At 31.3% G+C, this 22392-nt stretch overlaps 1 protein-coding gene across 6 annotated transcripts in view; it reads left to right on the top strand.

Annotated features, from left to right (window-relative positions):
• Window positions 1-14998, top strand: part of METTL15 (methyltransferase like 15) — a 151852-nt gene extending 136854 nt beyond the window's left edge. For 2 of the 6 annotated variants that reach the window (XM_023532073.1, XM_023532072.1), the window contains one exon: window positions 14454-14998. In XM_023532073.1, the coding sequence (XP_023387841.1) occupies window positions 14454-14899 (446 nt within the window). In that variant the 3' untranslated portion in view covers window positions 14900-14998. The remainder of the gene's footprint in view (window positions 1-14453) is intronic. The other 4 variants (XM_011362560.2, XM_023532074.1, XM_011362562.2 and 1 more) reach the window with 4 other exon arrangements.
• The last annotated feature ends 7394 nt before the right edge of the window (window positions 14999-22392 follow it).

Below are 22392 nucleotides of genomic sequence, written 5' to 3'. Positions count from 1 at the left end.
CTATAGACTATTTCTAAAAGTTCAAATAAAGTATCTGATTACGGGTTTTAAGTATGCCAGAACCTCCTCCTTAGACTTCTGCTCTGTATTCACAGTACCTAGCAAGTAGGCCACAATCCCTTCTTAAAGATTTGATAATTAAATTTAATACTGACCACGAAATAGGTATTAGGAATCATGATTCAGTTTGAGCTATCTCATCCTGGTAAGCATTTTAAGACATAGGTACTATACAATTAATTTTATTATAAAATAATGTATGTAGGATATAAATCCTTTCCTGTAATTCTGAGCTAAATTTCTTATTTCATCTCAGCAGGTAATATTTCTTGTTACCTTTTCTGCTCAAGCCTATAACTTGATTTTTCCCTATTGTATGAGGATTTGTAAGCCTGAGCCACCCATAGTGAGATCATGTTGTCATCAGACTTAACCTGGTAGGAGTTGAGGATTAGATGAGACTCTGAAGAAGTTTAAAAAGAACCTCACTGAGTAAAGCCAATTTTATCCAGAACGATTCAAGTTCACGGATTTTAATTAACAGTTTGAAATCTGTAATATTACTTGAATTTTAGATGGGTGAGAATTTAACACTATATTAAAGGAGCCCAGGCAAAAGGACATGAGTTGCGTCACAGCGACTTATTAAATGTGATGGAAATTCAACAGACGAATGCCGGCAAACAGGTGCAAGAGCTGAATTAATTTTTAAACCCTACCACTCAGGGAGAATTGCAATGTATCACATTGACAGCCACAGCACGTTGCTAATTTCATTCACAAGCTTAAAAATCTCAATACATTTGAACATGTGAATGTATTAAATTTTAAAAAGTGTAAGTAGCATAAGGATATCCCAGAACTAAAAATGATAATTTCTCTCTGGGACTTCAAGTCATTTATCTAGAAGGATGGTGTTTTTTATGAATGAAATTTATCTACCATTTCCACATACAAATGTGTTCTATTATTATATGTACTACAGACTGTTACTAAGCAAGGTTTTCTCTACTTTTAATATGAAATCTCTTGTGAATCAGAGGAAAACTGAGTATTCACTGCTATAGTTTCCAACTTCTGCTGCTATGCATGAAGGGAGTTATCAATCCATGCTTGTGATGTGCTAAGTGGTGATGATATACCCAGATTAAGAAAAAAAAAATACAACAAAACATAACTAAATGAATGCAGAGGCTTTTTTTTGGTAGTATCATTAACAGTGGTGTGTTGTAAGCTGAAAACTCACTAAATTCATTGTTTTCACCAGAACTTTTCCTACTTTGGAGTCCCTTGTATATCTGAGAATTTGGTAGAAGCCCTAGAGTATCTCCACATAAAACTGCACATACACACAAAATCTTACAAAGATTTTAGGGAGTTCATGCATTTCCACATTCACAATACTGTTTATGGTACATCTTTATCTTTGTTTGAAATTGTGAGTCTCTCTTATTTAGTGGATTTTCCCCCTTGCCACCTACTGTGCGCCAGATCTTAGATCTGGAAGTGGGGATATAAAAGAAAATAAGAAAAGTTTTTCAGACTTTTTAGAGATTAATAGACATGTAGTGTAGAGTGATAAATAGTTTGATGAAATTTGTACAAAAGTCATTGCAAAATCTTCCTGGAGAAGATGGCTCCTTAGTGACTATTAAGGATGAGTAGATGTAAATTGTAAGAAGAGACATTCTAGATTAAGAATGAGAGTAAGGAGCACTGCTCTGTCATTGCTAAAACCATGTGTTTACAAGAAATACATAATAACAAATGTATGGAAAATCATTCTTCTCTCACCATTTCTCAAGAAGCTTTAAAGAAAAAAAAAAAAAAGGCTAGGTTTTATTTCCCAAGATTTTAGCCATCTAAGCCCTTTATGTCTAATTGTACACAAGCTTTTCCCCTCATTTTACTTTGCTGCAGAATATTAAGTGCTGATTTTTACAATATAAAAACGACTGTAAAGGGCCCCCTTCTTGCAAGTGAGTCAGTATATACTGCATTGGATGAGTTTATATTCTTAATCAAAAACATGGTAATCAGTAATCGTTTTGGGTAATGGCACCAGTTGCAACTGTTTCTTTTTTAAACCCACTATCCAGAAAACTGATGAAAAAGGGCGACCAACACAAGGCCTAATAACCTGAGCTAACAATACCTTACTTTCAGTAGAACAAAAAGGACAAAAGCCAAAGGTATTCATTATTGTTCCCAGGATAAGAGACCAGGGCAGTTACTGCCTTCACCAGATGCGCAGTCTCCAGGCCTGACAATACACATCTCCCCAAGGGGAATGTGGCGAGAAAGCTAAACTCTTGCAACTTGATGCAAAGTGATTTGGGTTCCATTACAACATCTCTCGGTAAAAGCCTATTCAGGCTTCGAGTAAAGATTCCACACTCCTTCTTTTCTCCCAGAAAATGAGCTTGTTACATAAAACACCAGACATGGAATCAGAGCTTCTGGAAATCACTCTAAACCACGTGATTTCATCTGAACTTCCTTAAATTCTAATCAGGGAAAAAGAGATGATATGGTTTGGTGAATATACCATCTTAAAATTGTTACCTTGTTTTGGGCACACTTAACAACAAGAAAACTCAAGAACATTCTCAGGAAACTGAAAAATTAGAAACTATTTAGTAAAATAAATTTGTTTACTTATTTGTTTTCAATGAACTAATGCTGCCCTGGCCTTCTGAGAGTGTGCTTCTTGAATTAACCAGAAATGTTATGCCTTTTTCTGGAGACGTTAGGTTCACTCTGTGGTACAAAAAAGGGGACTGTAGTGGTGGACATCATGTTAAAAAGAGCTGAGTTTCCATTTGACTCCTGTGAACTTGGGAAGAGATATTTAACTCCTCAGTTTTTCACCTTTAGATGGAAATAAAGATATTTACGTCTTACCTTTCAGAATTACTATAGGGATTTAATAACATAATTAAGATCTGTGGAAAGTGATTAACACAAAACCTACTTTTACTATGTTCCCAAGTGTGTTACCCAGAAAACAAATTTTATGGAATAGATAGTTATTAAAAATTAAAAGTTTCTGTTTCAAAAAGCTTAGAAATGCTAAGTAAACAAAATTAAATAGTTATCCTCAGAACTTTACCATGCTGATGGGCATTATATATCTCCCAAAAATGAGTGTTGCCTGCTGCATTTATCAAACTCACTTGACAAAACAGACACATTGGTATTTGGTTAGGAATGGAAGGTGCAGTAGTACACAAGGTTGTCTATATGGGAGTGGGGGGGTCAAGGTTATTTTCTTTTTTTCTTATCCTCTTTAATAGTTGTACAGTCTTTCTTTATAGCCTCTTTTCCAGTATTCACATATCTTCTCATTGGGTTTGAATTTCTTAAGATCAAGAACTATGTCTTCATAAACATTTTAATTCCCCATGTTTAGTGAATGGTAGATAACATATATTGCATAAATGAAGTATGTATTATTATTCAGCATGTAATTACTGAATTACCAAATATCATTGATGCCAGTTTTATCTAAACAATTTTTAGTGGTAGCCTCAGATACTGTTCATTTAATAAATGGACTAAATATATTGGTTTTTTTCGGAGCCATGAAAACAAAGGACATGGTTTAAAAGGACTCACAAATACATTTTATCCTTGTGGAACTATGCTTGAGAAAGTAGATAACCTGTGCAGAAAGTTGCTCTGTGAAAACTAAAGCAAAGAAATAAGAAAAGAATAGAGAAATTTTGTGTTTAAAATGCCAGAATACAGGTTGTTTACTTAGGTGGCAAGAGGAATCTAGAAGTTTAACTATGGAAAATAATCTCCTGGCTAGGTAAATATAACCTTGAAGGTTTAGGTTAATGCAATTAGGGTTTTTACAATTCTTAGCATCAGTTATTAAATAGTCAAGGTAAAACTAAAAACAAAAATTTAAATGATTTCTCAATCCTATGCCATACTAAGTCTTTATACTTTTAAGGCCAACATACAACTTTGTGAACTTAGAAGTATATCATTAATTTGTACATAGAGAAAATTTTATACTTTATTTTGGATGCTTTAGTCTTTAGTCTGATGCCTAAATCCAAAAAGCATTACTCGGAAGATGCTTCAGGGGTGTTTAACGGCCCTCTGTCCTATCTACTCTATTAATCCAGGATGAAAGTATAATTAGTTTGGCAGAAACTTCAAATTAATATATCACACCCCCTCATATTAATATATCACACTCCGTCATCACCTACTCCATTTTACAACTGAGAATAGTAAGTAAATAAATGTGAGTGACATTCATAAAGTGACTACTTTATGCCAAGTATGCAGTAGGTGTTCCTAAACATTTTCTTTATTTAATCTTCACAGTAATGCTATGGGAAGTGTTATCATCTCATCTTCCAGTAGGGAAACAAACTCAGAAGTGTTTTTGCCCCACATTGAACATTTATAAAAAGGAAAAGACCTAATCATTGAACCTAGTTTCTCCTTTATAAAGTTCAGTGCCATTCTATTACACCATGTTGTCTTCATATAAGTATTGTCATTTCTTATGCTTTTCCATAGGGATGATTAAAATGTATATGTATAAACATAGTACTTACAAATAGCCTGACCATGACTTATGTAAAGACAGCTATTAAACTTTAATAAAGGACATGTAAAATATTAATGGGAATACTATGTTCCCTGGATGGTTTTGGTATTATGATAGAGTAAACTTTATTCAAATTAGTTTAGAAATTTACTGCCATTCCAATCAAATATTTATTATGATATACTTCATTGTTTCTAATTTTAATTTGGAATAATAAATGTGTAAGAATACCCAAGAAAATTTGAAAAGAAAGGTAATGTTGGGAGAGGGACTGACCCCACCTGATAGAAAAATGTACTGGAAAAATAAAAAGTAATCATCTGGTTTTGGCAGGAAAATAGAGAAATATACCAATAGAACACAATTGAGAATCCAGAAGCAGATCTGTTTGCATATAAAAGTGTAGTATATAACCAAAGTGGTACTCCAGATGAGTAAAGAATGTACTGTTTAATCAATAGGACAACTGGCTATATAGTTTTTTAAAAAATGAAGTTATATTCCTACCTGATACCACACTAAAAAATAAATTTCCTGTGGATTATATATTTAAATATAAGAAATAAAACCAGAAATACACCAGGAAAACAGAATTGATTGTCTATAATCTTAGAGTGGGGAAAGGCTTCTTAAACTTGATAAAACCTAAAAGACATGGAAAAAAAGCTATATAGAAATTTTTAATTTCTGTATGGCAGAAAACCTACAAAGTGAAAATGTTACAATCTAGAAAAAAATATTTGCAGCTATGTATGAGAGACAAAGGGTTAATATCTTTATTTTATAAATAGCTCTTCCAAATCAATAAAGAAAAAAGCAACATCACATTAAGAAGATGGACAAAGGATTTGTTCAAGCAATTCATAGCTGAAATCAAATGGCCATTAGGTTTGAAAAGATTCCAAATTCTGCTAATTGCCAAAGAAACACATATTAAAACAACTGTTAACTATCATTTGCCTAATATTAGATTAGGTTAAAAAGAGTGATAGTTTCTAGGACTAGTGAGGATGTGGGTAGATGGACTCTCTCATATACTATCGATAGAAGTAAATTGATACAATCTATTTAGAGAGTAAATTTGGGAGTATTGATCCAAACTTAAATGGGCATAAGTAACTTTTGACCTAACAACTCTAATCCTACTATCACAACTTCACATACAGTAACAAATATTTTTCTCAGTTTGTAACTGTCTGTTTACTTTGTGGAGATTTTTGCCTTGTAGAAATTTAAAATGTCCATTTTACATGTGTACTGCAGCATCTTTTTGTGATAGCAAAAATAGAAAACATTCTAAATATCCCTGCTGTGTTGGTAATACGAGCTCCATACCAGAGTAGAAACTGCCTCTATCTTAATTACTGTTGTATTCCCAGTTAGCTGGTACTGTGCTTGACATTACAAACATTTGTTAAATGAACAAACAAAATGAATTATAATACATCTATGCAACTGAAATTATTTTATAAATTAAAGTCAGTAAACAAAGCAAGTTTCGGATCACTGTGCAGATCATTACCTTCTCACAAAATATATCTGCTATATATTTGTTTATATACAAATTTCATGTATGTCTATCAAGAAAAAATGTTAGAAAATGTACCTTTTGTTTGTATCTTGGGGTAGAATTTAAGGAGTGGTGACATTAATGTTTTACTTCATATACAGCTGATGATATACCTTTTTGCTTTTTTCTTTTAACAATGATATAACTCTAAAGTACAAATGCAATATTTTTTTTAATGTGCCAACTCTTCTTGGTGCAAAGAATTTATAGCAGTGAACAAAGTCTCTATTTTCACTAAGTATGTATTCTAACAGAGGAGGACATGATAAACAAGTAAATATTTGTCCCCTATGAGGTATTATGAAAAAGAATAAAGCAACGTAAGGGGACTCTAGTGACAGGGTGTTATTTTCATACATGTAGTCAGAGACTTTCTTTCTAATTCCATGATATTTGGGAAGAGACTTTCCCAAATATTTGGGAAGCAGAGAGTAAGCCATCCAGGTATGTGAAGGCAGATATTGTAGGTACAAATCAAAGGACTCAGATAGGACCATGCCCATGGTTCAGTTAAAAATACAGAGCTCAAAGTCAGGAGATGTGGTCAGAGAAATGGGGGCGGTAGTAAGCAGAGGTTGCATATGACATAGGGACATTTGGCCAAGGTACAAAAATTTCAGTTTCTATTTTATGTGATAGGAAGATACTAGACTTGTTGAACAATGGAATGGCATGATCTAATTTTTGTATGAAAAGGATCACTTCGGTGGTAGAAAAGATGATGATGACTTGGACTAGGAAGATAGTAATGGAGTTGGTGAGAAGTGATGGGTTCTGGACACATTTCACATATGGAGCTGTCCGAATTTGCTGATGTGAGAGAAGGAAAAGAGTAAGGATATGAAACTGTCGGAAACCTAAAAAATAACAACAGTGAACCTGCTCTGGAACGTGAGAATGCAGTGCTTCTAATGAGATTGAACAGCTATGTCATTCTGTCAGTTTTTCCAACATTACTGTGAGAGAAGTTAAGGGCTAAATAATGTCTCAAAGTTATACTGAAATTAGAACTTATCTCATAATGAATTTAATGTACATTTAATTTTAAATGTTCATTTTTGGAAAGTACGTAACTTGAAAACATCTTGTTATTAAATGTATATGAGCTTTTAATTTCCTTTTGTAGTCAAATTTACTGCTATAATTTTGCTATTGAAGTATTAAGAGGAAAGCAGTTCTGTTATTCTGAAGAATTGAGAAAACTTGTAGTTTAGAATTTCATAGGCATTAACTAAAATAAAGCTTACATTAAATCTTAACAATATTATGCATTAATTTTGGGGGAAAATTGAACTTAAATCACTGAAGATCTTCACAAATTTATTTAAACATAAATTTTCAAATTTTACCATTATATTTTATGTCTTATTTTATCCTTTAAAAGAAATATGTGAAAATAAAGTTGCATATTGCTCATTTCAGATAATAAGGGCTTGCAAACTTGCATTTCTTAAGGTTAAAATTATTTGCAGGTTCTCCATTGCATGTACAAATGATTGATTCAGTAAGGACATTCCCAATCGGTATCCAGATATCATTTAATCATGCAAACAGTTATATTGAGACAATGAAATTACTAGCAAATTTGAAAGTTCAATTGCCCCATTAAAATTATAATTTTATACCCACAATTACATATGGCCAAAAAGTAGGATATAGGATGGGGCCCTTTTTATGACACTAACTTTACATTCTGTTCATAATGTTTTCTGTGACTAAAAATATGTTCTCCCTGATGCGATTAAATATTATACTCTTTATATACCCATCCAATGATATAAATGAAACTCTTTGTGGTAATGCTTCTGGATTTTTATTCATTTATCCATTTAGGGTTTTTTAAATTCATTATCTATTCATTATCTTTTCAGCAATCATTTACTGAGTGTTTACTATAGTAGTTTTTAATCTTGGCTGCAAGTCAAAATCCTCTGTGAAGCTTTTTAAAAGTAGTGATTCCTGTGCAATAAACCTCTGAAACTCATTCAGTAGGTCTGGACTAGGGCCAGGCATCTTTATTTTTTAAAAAGGTCCACAGGTGACTCTATTGTGCAATCAGGATTCAGAATCACAAGCTTCTCTGTTAAGTGCAAGGGATTTAAGAATGAACATGAACAGTTCCTGTTCACAAGGAGAGCAGAGTCAAGTGAGACAGACAAGTAAACTAGTAATTACAGTAAAGCATGATCAGTGCTACACTTAGGGGTAAGCACACTTCTACCCACTTAGAACTAATATACATTGGCCTAGTGTTAAATAAGTCCATTGATGGACTATAAAACCAAAAAGATTTTCTCTCAGTACCAAACTAAATGGCCCAAATTGTGATCGAGTCCATATTTTCTGTCTTACTCTATGCCTTAATCAAATGAATTAGCCATACAAGATATTGTGATTAAACTCAGGAAATGGGAAAGCAGAGACCAGTTTCTATTTTTGATAACAGGATATAGGAGATGGGAAAGAGGTGAAGAAGGATTGCAAAACAGTGAGCTCCTTGAGGGTAGGGACCAGGCCTCATTAATATTTTTCTTCCTAGGGCCTGATTCAGAGTCCAGCACATGGGTAAGCATTGGATCTGGTATAGTTTTTGAACCTTTTTTTTTCCTTGATTACTTGTTGGTAGATGTCCCTACCTCATCTTTGATTACCTAAGAGGATTCTGTCTCTCGTTCTCTGACCAGTGACTTTCAGAAAGAAACCCATCATTACTACCTCAGAGGCACAGGACATTTACTGATTTCCCTTAAACTTTCCAATTTAAACGAAGAACCTTCCTTGCTTAATCTTTAATAGTAAGATTGTCTTTTTTTTTTTTGGTCATTTTGAGTATTTGTATCATTGCCAGTTGATGTTTTATTTTACTACTTTAATTTCTATTACCATATGCTGTTTTATATTCTTTTGTTTCTTTTTTATTTTATTTTACACAGTCTTCATTGTCAACCTTTCTTCCTATAAATTATAGCCACAAAGTGCCACTGTAAAGGAAGGGGAACCCTGGAAATTGAACCTATGTAAAATAAGGGAGGGTATGTGCCTTAGATCCCCAGAACAGCATGGTAAGCTTACAAAACACATTGCCCATTGCAATCCATTGTCATCTCCTTGGTGCCTAAAGATGGGACTTGAGGAAGTTGACAGGACCACACCTAGCAATTCTTTTCAGCAGACCCACTGGACATAGTTCAGATTAAAATTCCCTAAACAAAAGTAAGAAAGACCCAGAAGAAAAGATTCATGGATTGGAGTTAATCCTGTTATCTTCAAGACCATCCATTTCTAAATATAAAGGGAAGCTCTTATTTTCTTTCTTCATGATATGACATTGGCAGGGCCTAATTAGATTTTATAAAGAAAAGCTTGTCAGTTCACAGTGGTATTAATCTGTCAGCTCCAAATTCATATATAGTGTGGATGTACTAAATGTGCATATGAATTATAAAACTTGAAGTTACATAATATAAAATATTAATAAAGTCTCACTTTATGTGAAAACTTTGAAATTAAAACATTCTCTAATTAAAAGAATTCATCAAGAATCTTAGTTTCACAGCTAGCTGACTAGATGAATTATAAACAATAATTCTGCCACAGGAAGGGGCCATTTTAGCTGGTAAACAGAAATACCTTTGTCATGTCAAACTAACCAATGCTCTTATTTATTTTAGAACTACTGTGATAGAATAAGCTTCTATCGTGTTGAGCTATGCTTTTAATTTCTATAAAACATTAGAGATAATGTTTAAAAAATTTTAAGTATTAAAGCGAAAATATTCTACAGTATTTGTTGATCCGTGTGCTTCGTGAATGTTTACCTCCTATTTTACATGAAATCCATGCATCTTAAAATGTATTTTATGTTATATTTCTCCTTTGAGAAAATTAGTGTTGAATTATGCAAGGTTTGAATCACACAAAGTTTTCGGTAATGCAACCTTCCGAAAATGTCCTCTAAATTAAGCTCTACAATATGAAGAGTTGCATGTTTGTTCAGATCCTTAGAATGTTTTGAAACACATTTTCCAATGACTAAAACTCTCTCTGGAAAATGGAGAAATTGAATAGCCATGGAAAGAAGTTGACCTCCCTCTTCAGCTTTGACTTTGTGTTTTGTTTCAGAGAGACCTGGTTGTTGGAAGATAAATTCCCTAGTGGCTAACATTTTCTAGCTTTTCAGCAAAGTAGTTTTTGTAGAGGAAAGAATGAACTCATAACACTGATTTGGTTAACTTTAGACAGCCAGATTCTTAGCTCCCTAGTAAATTATTTCTCTCCTTCCATTTTCTAGTTCCCTAAGAATATTAATCTGGTGTGTTTTAATGTACTTTACTACTGGACATGTGAACTAAGATACTAGTCTTGTATAATTTATTTTGCTGTAAGAATCATGCTAAGGAGACTTAGGTGCCAGGGTTGCAGTCATGCTTTCAGATCTTCATTCATAGGAAATCTGGACTGGAAAGATCACTTCTCTATAGGATAATATTCTCTGAGAACAAGCTACTAAATCAAATAAAAATTCCTGTGTAAATTCATTGAACATTAATACCATATTTGTGTGCCAATGGGGAAAAACTAAGGAAAATCATAGTTATTAATTTGTTTAAAAATCAACATTTTTGTTTACCTTGAAAGCTAAATGGGGCATGTCTCTTTTGATCTTCATGTTTTAAAATCTTATATACATAGTATCATACATGTTTATTTTGTAATTTGCTTCTTTTACATATTCTAGATGTAAATTCATTATCAGATATATGATTGGCATGTTTTCCCCATTCTTTGGGTTGTCTTTGCTTTCTTGATGATGTCCTTTGAAGGATAGAAGTTTTAATTTTAATGAATTCCGGTTTATCTATTTTTTTCTTTTGTTGCTTGTGATTTGGGGTTTTTCTTCTGAGTTTTCTGCAAATTCAAAGTCATGAAGATTTATCTCTGTGTTTTCATCTAGTATTTTTATTAGTTTTTGCTCTCACATTTAGGTCTTCGATCCATTTCGAGTTAATTTTTGTGTATGATTTAAAAATTCAACTCATTCTTTTTTATGTAGCTAACTGGTTGTCCCAGCACCATTTGTTCAAAAGACCTTTCTTTCCCCCATTGAATGGTCTTGGCATTCTTGTCAAAAATCAGTTGATCATAACTATATGAGTTTATTCTGGGCTTTCAATTATATTTCGTTGATTGCTATGTCTATTGCTGCACCAGTACCACACTGTCTCTATAGCTATTGCTTTGTAGTAAGTTTTAAAATCCATAAGCGTGAGTCTTCCTACTTTGTTCTTTTTTTTTTTAGGATCATTTTGGCTGTTCTGGGTGTCTTACAATTCCATATGAATTTTATAATCAGCTTGTCAATTTGTACCAAAAAGTCAGCTGAGATCTGATAGAGATTGTATTGAATCTTAGATGAGTTTGGAGAGTATTTCCATCTTAAACAATTTCAGAAAATTTATATAGATTTCATAGCTTAAGTTTTATACTTATTTTGTTAACTTTATTCCTAAATATTTAATTCTTTTTGATGCTATTGTGAATTGAATTGTTTTCTTAATTTCATTTTTGGATTATAGTATATAGAAACACAAGTGATTTTTGCTTGTTAATTTTGTCTCCTACTGCTTTACAGAGTTAATTTGTTAGTTCTAACAGTGTGTGTGTGTGTGTGTGTGTGTGTATGTGTGTATGTGTGTATGTGCGTGTGTGTAGCCTTTAGTGTTTTTTATGTATAAGCTTATATCCTTTGCAAACAGAGATAGTTTTTATTTTTTCCTTTCTAATCTGGATGCCTTTTATTTCTTTTTCTTATCTAATTGCTCTGACTAAAACTTCCAGTACTATATTGAATAGAAATAGTGAAAGTAGTTATCATTTCTTGTGTTATTCATGATCTTTGAGAAAAAGCTTTAGTTGTTTATCATTGATATGTGTTAGCTGTGGGTTCTCATATACGGCCTTTATAATGGTGAAGTGCTTTCCTTCTATCACTAGTTTGTTGGGGTTTTTTGGTCATAAAAGCATGTTAAATTTTTTTCAAATGTGTTTACTGAATCATTTTGATGGTTATGTGCATGTTTTTCCTTTATTCTGTTAATGTGGTGTATTACATAGATCAAGTTTCAGGTGTTGAACCATCCTTGTATTCTAGGAATAAATCCCATTTGGTCATGGTATATAATCCTTTTACTATGCTGCTGAATTTGGCTTGCTAATATTTTATCAAGGGTTGTTATGTCTATATTCATAAGAAATATTGATCTATAATTTTCTTGTGATGTCTTTGGTTTTAGTTTTAGGGTAATTTTGGCCTCGTAGAAATAATTTGGGAAGTGTTTCCTCCTCTCTTCAATTTTTGGAAGAGGTTATGAAGTACTTTTTATTTTTTCGATTTTGACAAAATTCATCAGTAGAACCATCTGGACTTCTCTTTGTGAGTTGACTTTGATTACTGCTTCAACTCTTTCATTTGTAGTAGGTCCATTCAGATTATCTCTTTATTCTTGAGTCAGTTTTAGTAGTTTGTATCTCTCTAGGAATTAGCAGTTTATAGTGGGTATGTAGTGGAATTTCATTATGATTTTAATTTCCATTTCTATGACTAATAACGATGTTGAAAATCTTTGCATGTGTTTATTGGCTGTTTTACCTTTTGCAATATATCTGTTAAAATGTTTTCCCTTTTTTCAAGTAGGAAGTTTATTATTATTAAGTTGTAAGATTTTCTTTATATTCTTGATAAGAGAGTTTTGTCAGATATATATTTTTTGGTTTCAGTGTTTACTCCTAGGTTTGATTGATTTTGAATCAATTTTTGTGTACAGTGTGCAATATGGGTTGAAGTTCATCTTATGATATTAACTTTTATTGAAAATCTATTCTCTCTCCATTGAATTAACTTGACAACTTGCTCAAAACTCAGTTGCCTATATAAATGTGGGTCTTTTTCTGATAACAGCTAAATTTTGGAGCTATATTATTTGGTACACATACATTTGTGATGTATCTTCCTGCTGTCTTGACTATTTTCTCAATAAGAAATATTCCTCTTTGGGTTTAGTGATTCTCTTTTAAAAGTTCGTTTTGTTTAATATTAATGTAGTCTCTCTAGATTTTTTAAGTTTACTGTCTGCATGGTATATCTTTTCATAGCCTTTTGCTTGCTTTTATTTTTATGCATGTTTTTATATTTCAAATGCATTTCTATAGACAATGCATAGTTAGGTCTTGCTCTCTTTCAGTCAGACAATCTGCATTTTATTGGAGTGTTAGTATATTTATATTTAATGAAAATATCTTTATATTTGGATTTATTGTCTGCCATTTTGCTGTTTGTCTTCTCTTTGTCTCATTTTTGTTTTCTTTTTTTGTGTGTTAAACATTACTTTTGGGGATCATTTTTATTCTCTATTAGCATATTAGTTTTCTTTCTTTGCATTATTTTTATTGACTTCTTTAGGGACCATAATGCAACTTTAACTCCAAGTAAAATATAAGAACCTTGCAACAGGATAGTTTCATTTACCCACTCTTATCCTTTGTACTATTGCTATCATATATGTTACTTACCTATATCTATATTTTATATTTCTATATTATAAACTAAAAATTATTGTGTTATAATTTTACTTAAAGACTACTATCTACATAAATTCTCTTCATTACTTTTTATATATCCAAGTTATCACCTGGTGTCATTTTACTTTGTCCTAAAATGTTTGTTTTAGCAGTTTTTGAATGCAGACCTGTTAGCAATTCTTTTATTTTTAATTTATTTGAAGATGTCTTTCAATTTTTAATTTTAAAGACTAGTTTTAGAATAATCTTTTCTTGGAAGACCAGTTTTTTTTCTGTCAACAATTTAAATATTATTTCAGTATCTTGTAGCTCCATTGTTCTAATGAGAAATTAACTTGATATATTTTTGTTCTCTTTTATGTAATGTATAGTTTTTCTTTGTTGTATTCAAGATTTGTCTCATTATCTTTCACTTATAGTAGTTTGATCATAATGTGCCGAGGTGTAATTTTCTTTTGTTTATTTTATTTGGGGGTAGCAGAGACTTCTTTTTTTCTACTCCTGTTTGACTTCACTTTCTTTTATGAGTTATGAAAGATGTTTCTGATACAATAATTTTAAGCCTTGTTAGAATGCTTGGAAATAAAATGGAGAAGAATGGATGAAATGCCAGTTTTCTAAGGAAATTTAGTGCCTTAAGTATATACACATAGAACACAACCAGTATATTTACAATGGTAAATATTAATATTATCTATCTTCTTTTCCTGTTTTCACAAAATCTGTTTATAGGTGCATTTCCTCCTTCTGCTACATATGCACGAAAAGACTTGCTACACCGATCTACCCATATTGCTACCAAGACTTTCCAGGCTTTTCGCATATTTGTGAACAATGAACTCAATGAACTTTACACTGGACTGAAGACAGCTCAGAAGTTTCTGAGACCTGGTGGTCGCCTTGTCGCCCTCTCCTTCCATTCACTAGAGGATCGCATTGTCAAACGATTCTTGCTTGGGATAAGCATGACGGAAAAGTTTAACTTAAGTGCTAGACAGAAGGTGATACAAACACCACAATTGGATTCAGATCATGAAAACAAGGAAGGAGTCTCTGTAGGAAGGGCCCCTTTAATGTGGAAATTGATACACAAGAAGGTACTTACTCCAGAAGATCAGGATGTACAGGATAACCCCAGAGGGCGCTCAGCCAAGCTTAGAGCAGCTATCAAATTATGAGAAAGTCATTATCATCTAATTCTTCAAGTTTTCCATCACAGTTTCTATTTATTTTTTGCATGCACTATTCCTAAACAACTTAATACAAAAAAATATGATATATATATCTGTATATAATATATATAGATAGATATGATATATATTATATAGAGATATAGATACGTACCTATACGTATCTATATCTATATGTATCTATAGATATCTATATATAGAGGGAATATTAGATTAGAGGTATAATATAGAGATATAATATTCCCTCTCTATATAGATATAGATATCTATATAGAGAGGGAATATTAGATATCTATAGATATCTATATATGCAGGGAATATTAGCATGACACAGAAAGTTCAACTCAAAGAGCAGCAGCATCTCAAAATTGGATTAATGTGTTTATCTTAGCATTATGTTTGACTTTTGAAATGTCCTATCTCTAACCAGGAAATTAAAAAAAAAAAGAATACTATGTGCATTTAACTATGTAAGCTTAAGCTGTCAAAAGAAAGAGATTATAATTATATCTGTATGCCCTAAATTCTGAATTTAGATATTCAGATTTGCAACAGAATTTCTGTGACTCAAAAAATTAATAATGATTATGGAATGAATCATTATTGGAATAAATAATTATTACTATAATTTTCTCAAATATAGATATTAAGCATTTTTAAGTTATCAAGTCTTATTTTTAAAATGCATCATACTGATAAATTTTATTGTTGAAATTATAGTGTCCACTGTTTTAAAGATATTTTTTCTTATTATATATGCCATGTTTTTATATATTCCAAAGTAAAAATGAAGACTTACTGTTGCAGCAATTAATAAATTTCACAAAACTTATTTTAAAGTCAGTTGTGTTTATTTTAATAGCCAAAAATGTCTTTGAGAAATAATAAAATCTCTCATCATTTGAATCCTACAGTTTTTAATTGAGCTATTCAAAATAATTCAACCAAGTCTATTTAAAATAAAAATGTATATGATGTATTCCAAATGTTAAAATCAATGCACCCTTAATGTTTAGATAGGAATTCTAATTATAAAATGTTTATTCAGGAGTTCACTTGGTAGAGAGTTTTTAATAAATTGATGAGATTGATTCATAATTCACATATCAACTTTTTATATGTAAATATGCACTTCTAATTTATTCAGCAATTACTGAGCTTGATAGAGAAAAAAGGTGAGTAAAATACACATATCCCACATTACCTGTGTTATAGAGTTTATAGTCAAGTTGAGGAGAGTGATGGTAGTTAAATAATCAGAAAAATTAATATAAAATTGACATAGTGGTAAATTCTACAAAGAAGCAGTACAGGTACCATAAGAACATCTAGTAGGGAACTCATCTACTGAACGAAACCAGATCTGACTGTGTGGTGCTTTTACTATGATATGAAGGTTGAATAAGAGAATAAGAATAAGTGCAGGCCCTTAATCCAATATTTCTGGTGTCCTTAAGAGAAGAGAGAGAGACAAAGAGAAGAACATCACAGGAATATGAAGTCAGAGATAGGAGTGATACAACTACAAGCCAAGGGACACCGAGAATTGCTGCCAGCCATCAAAAGCTAGGATAGAAACATGGAATAGATTCTCTCTCAGAGTCTTAAGTAGGAAAAACTCTGCTGACACCTTGATTTCAGACCCAGCCTCCATAAAGGAGGGAATAAATTTCTGCTATTTTAAGCCACCCAATTTGTGGTAATTTGTTACAGCGGCCCTAGAAAACTAAAACTCTGACAGAAAAAAATTGTGAATGATATGCATGAAAAAATCCTCCTTCAATAAACACAAAATTGCTTTCAAAATATTGTAGTGTAAAAATATATTAGTTCTTTTCTTTAATTAGGCTGTTTAACCACAATCATTCTTACCTGCTTCTAGTCTTTGTTGTAAGATGCATAATAAAATATGTGAATGAGTTTTAGTTTTGGGGGAAGGTTGGGGGTAAAGAATCAAAGTCAATCCCATGGCACTCAATTTTTTTCTACCTATTCCCCCCACCTCCTCCTCTTTGGCAACCATTAGCTTGGTCTCTGTATCTATGGGTCTGTTTCTGTTTTGTTTGCTCATTTTTTATGTGCTTTAGATTCCAGATGTAAGTGAAATCATATAGTACTTATCTTTCTCTGTCTGACTTATATCACTTAGCATAATATCTTCTAGGTCCATCCATGTTGTCATAAATAGCAAGTTTTATTCTTTTTTCTTGCTGAGTAATATTCCATTATATATGACACATTTTTTTTTAATCCATTTATCAATAGATACCTAGGTTGCTTCAATATCCTGGCTATTGTAAATAATGCTGCAGTGACATAGGGGTTCATATATCTTTTCCAATTAGTGTTTTTGTTTTCTTTAGGTAAATACACAGAAATGTTATTTCTGGGTTTCGTGGCAGCTCTATTTTTAGTTTTTTTGCAGAATCTCCATTCTGTTTTCTATAGAGGCTGCACCAATTTACAATCCCACCAACAATGTAGGAGGATTCTCTTTTTTTCACATTCTTGCCAGCACTTGTTATTTGTTGACTTTTTGATGATAGCCATTCTGACAGGCGTGAAGTGGTATCTCACTGTGGTTTTGATTTGCATTTCCCTGATGATTAATAATGTTGAGCATCTTTTCATAGGTCTGTTGGCCATCTGTATGTCTTTGGAGAAATGTCTGTTCAGGTACTCTGCCCACTTTTTAACACGAATGAGTTTTAAACAGTTAACTCTGGAGAATGGTTTTGGGAAATTCAAACAATACTTATAGAAAATAAAAACTGATTATTGAAATGAATGTGCATTACTTTTCTAATAAAATATGAAGAATATAAAACAAGCAATTGTTTTTTGTTTCTGAATTTCCGTATCAACTGCCTTCTACCAATCATTTGGTATGTAGTATTGATGTCATTGTATAGTACATCAGTTCTTAACAAGTTTTAGTTCATTGCTTATTAAGATACAATTTAATAACTGCAAATAATTTTGAGTTGATATTTTTATTTCGTATATTCATTTAGTTTTAAAAATTGTATATGTTACTATGTAATGTCTGCAGTTTCTATGGTTTTCTTTTTGAGACACTAATCATATCTATATATCTTTACTATTTCATGAATACATGACATATGATTTGTGTTTAAATTCATTTATATTAAACTATTTATGTCACAGCCCATAGTTCATAAGCAAATATAGTATGCATAACCAGATTTTTAAAGTTACTTAATATCGCTTAAAACTCACTTGCTAGGATTTGAAATTGTATTTTTTTAGTATTGGCAGAGTATTACATATCTTCAGAAGTTTATAAAATTATTTTTTCTAATTTTTGTTTTTAAATAAGAAGAAATAATGATGAATCTATACTGCAAACTTTTAAAAATAATTTTTATTTGAAATCTCTCATCGAAAATTATGAGACAGTTCTTCATGGACAAATCAAAATATACAACAAATACAATATTTGTATCAGCACTTTCATTTGGATTATGTATGTATGTATGTATGTATGTATGTATAGTTATATAGTTATATACATATATAATCATGCATGTATATATTTATAGTCATTCAATAAACATGTATTAAAGGCTGACTAGGAGAAATCAAAAACATTATCTTACTCTCCTTTTTATACTTCTCTTTCCTTTTCTCTGTTCACATAGATATCCTTATGCCAACTGAAGTGACCTTCATGTGTTTAATTTACTCTGAAAAGAGAAATATTAGGCATATTAGCATATACTCTTGAAAACTATGCCCTACACGTTAGAATCTTTTGATGGATAAGAATTAACTAAAAATTGTTTCTGGTTAAAATTTTGTAATATTTATTTTAATGTAGCTATTTTTCTATTGAGTTTTTGTGATTGCTGCAATATTTTAATACACATTTTTGTGTAAGCAACATTTTGTAATAGAAAGGAATAAGTATTGAAATGTAAAAGGAAATTTTTAAGGTGCTGGATAAATATAAATTTAATGATAGGAATTCTGATCAGAGATATATTTTTCTCAGAACCTCAGTGCCATATGTTCCGTGTTGAATGAGGAATGGTTTGTAAAAATCATCACATTCTAAAGAGGCTGGATTGTATAACAAGTGTAACTATTTTTATTTTATTTTCTCAAATTTCATCTGTTTATAGCTACTATTTCCAACTACTGTTTTGTAACACATAGCATGATCGGCAGGAATACTAAGAGAAAGTTTTAATATAAATTATTTTTTAAGTCTGATTACAACGTAAATTTTCAAAACCATTAAAAGTTCAATAGAGTTAATTATGCTAGATGCAATGGGGATAGTTCACTATACCTATCATTTAGGTGGACCTTAAAATTTTTCACAGAATTTTTGGTTACCGCATTCTTTACTCAATCTATCAAAATTGATAGACAGCAAAAGTAAAGAGATAAAATTTAATGTTCTGATATGCAAAGTGGAAGTTTGCCTCTTCAGTAATGTCACATCTCCTTAGGCAATTGTTTATCATAAATACCGAACAAATTTTCTACCTTTAGCAGCACAAGCTCTATTAAATATATCACTACCCTACACTAGAATACAAAACAAATCAAACAAGAGGTCATGCTCCATTTCTCATTCTTGAGTAATAACTTCTATCCATTAGACTCTGTCTTTATGTTTGACCCATAATGCTTGTCTGCCTTGCACAGGATGAAGCTTTGTATTTTTGAACAGTCAAGTGGCACGATTCCTCATTCTTTTACAAGGAAAAGTAATATCCAACTCTTATAGCTGTTGAACTGAGGAGAAGACTGTATAGGTTTGTAAATAACTGCTTTAGATTCCAGATGTAAGTGAAATCATACAGTACTTATCTTTCTCTGTCTGACTTATATCACTTAGCATAATATCTTCTAGGTCCATCCATGTTGTCATAAATAGCAAGTTTTATTCTTTTTTCTTGCTGAGTAATATTCCATTATATATGACACATTTTTTTTTAATCCATTTATCAATAGATACCTAGGTTGCTTCAATATCCTGGCTATTGTAAATAATGCTGCAGTGACATAGGGGTTCATATATCTTTTCCAATTAGTGTTTTTGTTTTCTTTAGGTAAATACACAGAAATGTTATTTCTGGGTTTCGTGGCAGCTCTATTTTTAGTTTTTTTGCAGAATCTCCATTCTGTTTTCTATAGAGGCTGCACCAATTTACAATCCCACCAACAATGTAGGAGGATTCTCTTTTTTTCACATTCTTGCCAGCACTTGTTATTTGTTGACTTTTTGATGATAGCCATTCTGACAGGCGTGAAGTGGTATCTCACTGTGGTTTTGATTTGCATTTCCCTGATGATTAATAATGTTGAGCATCTTTTCATAGGTCTGTTGGCCATCTGTATGTCTTTGGAGAAATGTCTGTTCAGGTACTCTGCCCACTTTTTAACACGAATGAGTTTTAAACAGTTAACTCTGGAGAATGGTTTTGGGAAATTCAAACAATACTTATAGAAAATAAAAACTGATTATTGAAATGAATGTGCATTACTTTTCTAATAAAATATGAAGAATATAAAACAAGCAATTGTTTTTTGTTTCTGAATTTCCGTATCAACTGCCTTCTACCAATCATTTGGTATGTAGTATTGATGTCATTGTATAGTACATCAGTTCTTAACAAGTTTTAGTTCATTGCTTATTAAGATACAATTTAATAACTGCAAATAATTTTGAGTTGATATTTTTATTTCGTATATTCATTTAGTTTTAAAAATTGTATATGTTACTATGTAATGTCTGCAGTTTCTATGGTTTTCTTTTTGAGACACTAATCATATCTATATATCTTTACTATTTCATGAATACATGACATATGATTTGTGTTTAAATTCATTTATATTAAACTATTTATGTCACAGCCCATAGTTCATAAGCAAATATAGTATGCATAACCAGATTTTTAAAGTTACTTAATATCGCTTAAAACTCACTTGCTAGGATTTGAAATTGTATTTTTTTAGTATTGGCAGAGTATTACATATCTTCAGAAGTTTATAAAATTATTTTTTCTAATTTTTGTTTTTAAATAAGAAGAAATAATGATGAATCTATACTGCAAACTTTTAAAAATAATTTTTATTTGAAATCTCTCATCGAAAATTATGAGACAGTTCTTCATGGACAAATCAAAATATACAACAAATACAATATTTGTATCAGCACTTTCATTTGGATTATGTATGTATGTATGTATGTATGTATGTATAGTTATATAGTTATATACATATATAATCATGCATGTATATATTTATAGTCATTCAATAAACATGTATTAAAGGCTGACTAGGAGAAATCAAAAACATTATCTTACTCTCCTTTTTATACTTCTCTTTCCTTTTCTCTGTTCACATAGATATCCTTATGCCAACTGAAGTGACCTTCATGTGTTTAATTTACTCTGAAAAGAGAAATATTAGGCATATTAGCATATACTCTTGAAAACTATGCCCTACACGTTAGAATCTTTTGATGGATAAGAATTAACTAAAAATTGTTTCTGGTTAAAATTTTGTAATATTTATTTTAATGTAGCTATTTTTCTATTGAGTTTTTGTGATTGCTGCAATATTTTAATACACATTTTTGTGTAAGCAACATTTTGTAATAGAAAGGAATAAGTATTGAAATGTAAAAGGAAATTTTTAAGGTGCTGGATAAATATAAATTTAATGATGGGAATTCTGATCAGAGATATATTTTTCTCAGAACCTCAGTGCCATATGTTCCGTGTTGAATGAGGAATGGTTTGTAAAAATCATCACATTCTAAAGAGGCTGGATTGTATAACAAGTGTAACTATTTTTATTTTATTTTCTCAAATTTCATCTGTTTATAGCTACTATTTCCAACTACTGTTTTGTAACACATAGCATGATCGGCAGGAATACTAAGAGAAAGTTTTAATATAAATTATTTTTTAAGTCTGATTACAACGTAAATTTTCAAAACCATTAAAAGTTCAATAGAGTTAATTATGCTAGATGCAATGGGGATAGTTCACTATACCTATCATTTAGTCAAATTTCATCTGTTTATAGCTACTATTTCCAACTACTGTTTTGTAACACATAGCATGATCTGCAGGAATACTAAGAGAAAGTTTTAATATAAATTATTTTTTAAGTCTGATTACAACGTAAATTTTCAAAACCATTAAAAGTTCAATAGAATTAATTATGCTAGATGCAATGGGGATAGTTCACTATACCTATCATTTAGGTGGACCTTAAAATTTTTCACAGAATTTTTGGTTATCGCATTCTTTACTCAATCTATCAAAATTGATAGACAGCAAAAGTAAAGAGATAAAATTTAATGTTCTGATATGCAAAGTGGAAGTTTGCCTCTTCAGTAATGTCACATCTCCTTAGGCAATTGTTTATCATAAATACCGAACAAATTTTCTACCTTTAGCAGCACAAGCTCTATTAAATATATCACTACCCTACAC

The sequence above is a fragment of the Pteropus vampyrus genome, unplaced genomic scaffold (assembly GCF_000151845.1).
Source record: "Pteropus vampyrus isolate Shadow unplaced genomic scaffold, Pvam_2.0 Scaffold76, whole genome shotgun sequence".
NCBI classification, from domain to species: domain Eukaryota; kingdom Metazoa; phylum Chordata; class Mammalia; order Chiroptera; family Pteropodidae; genus Pteropus; species Pteropus vampyrus.
The sequence above is the reverse complement of the archived record's forward strand: the minus strand, read 5'-3'. Positions and strand labels throughout refer to the sequence as shown.